General features: G+C 43.0%; 1 protein-coding gene across 1 annotated transcript in view; it reads right to left on the bottom strand.

Moving 5' to 3' along the window:
• LOC143283555 (uncharacterized) overlaps positions 1-382 on the bottom strand; it is a 25,895-nt gene extending 25,513 nt beyond the window's left edge. Inside the window, exon 1 of the mRNA XM_076589801.1 lies at positions 347-382. Coding sequence (XP_076445916.1) covers positions 347-382 — 36 coding nt within the window. The remainder of the gene's footprint in view (positions 1-346) is intronic.
• Between the last annotated feature and the right edge of the window lie 2,369 nt (positions 383-2,751).

The raw sequence follows: 2,751 nt of genomic DNA, 5'->3' as shown, positions 1-2,751 counted from the left end.
TCTACAGAATTTTGCCAGAGGACAAACACTCTCATTGCCAAGGGCTCTTTTTCAGTGCGCCAAATGCGTGCTGCACACGGGACCTCGGTTTATCGTCTCATCCGGAAAAAAAACTAGACGCTCAGTTTGATTTTCCAGTCAAACATGGGAGAAAGGTGCGAGAGCGGGATTCGAACCCACACCCTCACGGACTCTCTACATTGGCAGCTGAGCGTCTTAACCATTCTGCCTCCTTCCTGCTAAAGGCATCCACAAGTCAGGCTTCAGAGCCAGAGAAAGACCACGCCGGCGGCGGATTGAGGAGAGTTTGAAGCACGCTCCACGCTCACAGCATGACGCTATATACCAGGCCTCCCCTCTTGCCGCACATCACCAGCTTCATCCCCCCGCAACACCTGCCCGGTAGCAGCGATTAAGCAAAGTGAAGTAAGTCAAGTAAGCGTGCTGGGCCTTCAGTTTCAGTTTCAGTTTCAGTGAGCTCAAGGAGGCGTCAGTGCGTTCGGACAAATCCATATACGCTACACCACATCTGCCAAGCAGATGCCTGACCAGCAGCGTAACCCAACGCGCTTAGTCAGGCCTTGAGAAAAAGAAAAAGAAAAAAAAAGAGATAAATACATAAAAAAAGAACTACTACTACTACTAATGATATGTATAAGGCGCAAAAACTTGATGAAGTCAACTATAAGCGTACAAAAAACAAAAAAACAAAAAACAAAAAAAAAACTAGCTAAATAACTAAGTAACTAAATAATAATAACATAATTTTATATTATATTCAACTACCAGATGATGTCTCTATGTCCTGTTACCATAAGGTCCCGATTCTATAGGGCCTGTTGTGACACTTGGTAGTACTTGGACCCAGTAAAAGTATCCACGGGTTCAAGTCCAGGATTTTTGTCCTCTCTTCCCTCTTCTGTTAGACCTTTGGTGGTGGTCTAGGTGTCCACTCTTCCCTCTTCTGTTAGACCTTTGGTGGTGGTCTAGGTGTCCACTCTTCCCTCTTCTGTTAGACCTTTGGTGGTGGTCTAGGTGTCCACTCTCCCCTCTTCTGTTAGATCTTTGGTGGTGGTCTGGGTGCTAGCCTTTCGGATGAGACGATCAACCGACGCCGTGTGCAACTTGCACTTAGCGCACGTAAAAGGACCCACGGCAACAAAAGCCGGCTTGTCCCTGGCAAAAAGTCTGTCGAAAAACCGACTTTGATGTGAAAGAAACACAACTAAAGATCAGACAAAGAATGAGAGAGATGGGTGGCGCCGTACTGTGGCGACGAGTTCTTCCCGGGGAGAGGTGTCTGAATTTTACAGAGGAACCTGTTGTGACCAAAACAAAAAACAAACAAACAAACAAACAAAAACACACAAAACACAACTGCAACGCAACACGATTCAATACAATACAATACAATACGATACGATACAATACATATTTCCCATCCCAGTGAAAACGACCTCAATCTCTTGTAAATCGTTATCGGTCAGCGGCCTAGAACGTATGATCATCCTTGATGACCTACTGGAAAAGAAAAAGAAAAAGAGAGAGACAGGGAGAGACTGAGTGGAAAGCATGCAGGCGAATAAAGTGAAGATTCAAGATTTAAAAAAAAACTTTATTACTCAAGGATAAAGATTTTAGGCATTGCCTAGTCTTCCAATCTGTCCTTGTGGCAACAAAAACAGTATAAGACACAACAATAAAAACAATGGTAAATACTACTGCTACTGCTGCTGCTACTACTACTACTACTACTGATAATTATAATACTAATCAACGCACCATCATCGTCATTATAAAAAATATAATGAAAGGAACACAGTCACACACCCACACCCACCCACCCACACACATATGCACACACTCATCCTCACACACACACACACCCTTATGCATATACATATTTGCACATATACACACATGCATACATTTGTCTACATGTACATACATATATGTATGCATATGCATACATACACAGAATTAAGTATCAAATCATACTGTAGTACATTACAAATCATATTGTAGTACAATAGCAGATATTGAAAAAAGAAAAGAAAAAAAATCAAGAAGTAAAGGGGTTATTAAGACTGTCAAATTAATCACCACACAGAATACAGGAAAGAGGCACGACTGAAATGAAAAATATGTAAAGAGAGCAGTGAAACATAGTTATATCAATGTACATATACAATAGTGATGAGAAATCTGATACTGAAATGGCAGGCAATAACATCCAAGCAATAGCGTGCACGTAATACATGAAAATCACAAAAGGTTGAAAATAAGATGAAACACTTTAGTGGATGTAAAGGAATAGACAACGCATACATTTCACAAAAAGGGCATGGTGTTTTTAGACCGGTTGTATTTGGTTTGGGGATCTATTGTTTGTGGAGCAGAAGTTTTCGTACCATTGATTTGAAGGACGATGAAGGCAAGAGAGAGAGAGAGAGAGAGAGAGAGAGAGAGAGAGAGAGAGAGAGAGAGAGAGAGAGAGGGGGGGTGGGGGTGGGGGCGTCAGTTGGCTAAATGGTATTTGGCGGGTAGGCAAAATGGGACAAAGACAGGAGACAGGCCATTGAGGGTGATCAAGGTAGCAGTAGGCAAAACGGGAAATAGGCGAATCAGACCTGCACCGTGTGGGTGCTGACACAAAGTTACCCACAAGTAAGTACCCACCCACCCGCTCGCCTGCCCTCACACGGGTACCACTCCTCCAGTCCAGTTGGTTAACTGCTTGACTGCTGAAGC

This window comes from Babylonia areolata, chromosome 6 (genome assembly GCF_041734735.1).
Source record: "Babylonia areolata isolate BAREFJ2019XMU chromosome 6, ASM4173473v1, whole genome shotgun sequence".
NCBI lineage: Eukaryota > Metazoa > Mollusca > Gastropoda > Neogastropoda > Buccinidae > Babylonia > Babylonia areolata.
This window is presented reverse-complemented; position numbering and strand designations above follow the sequence as displayed.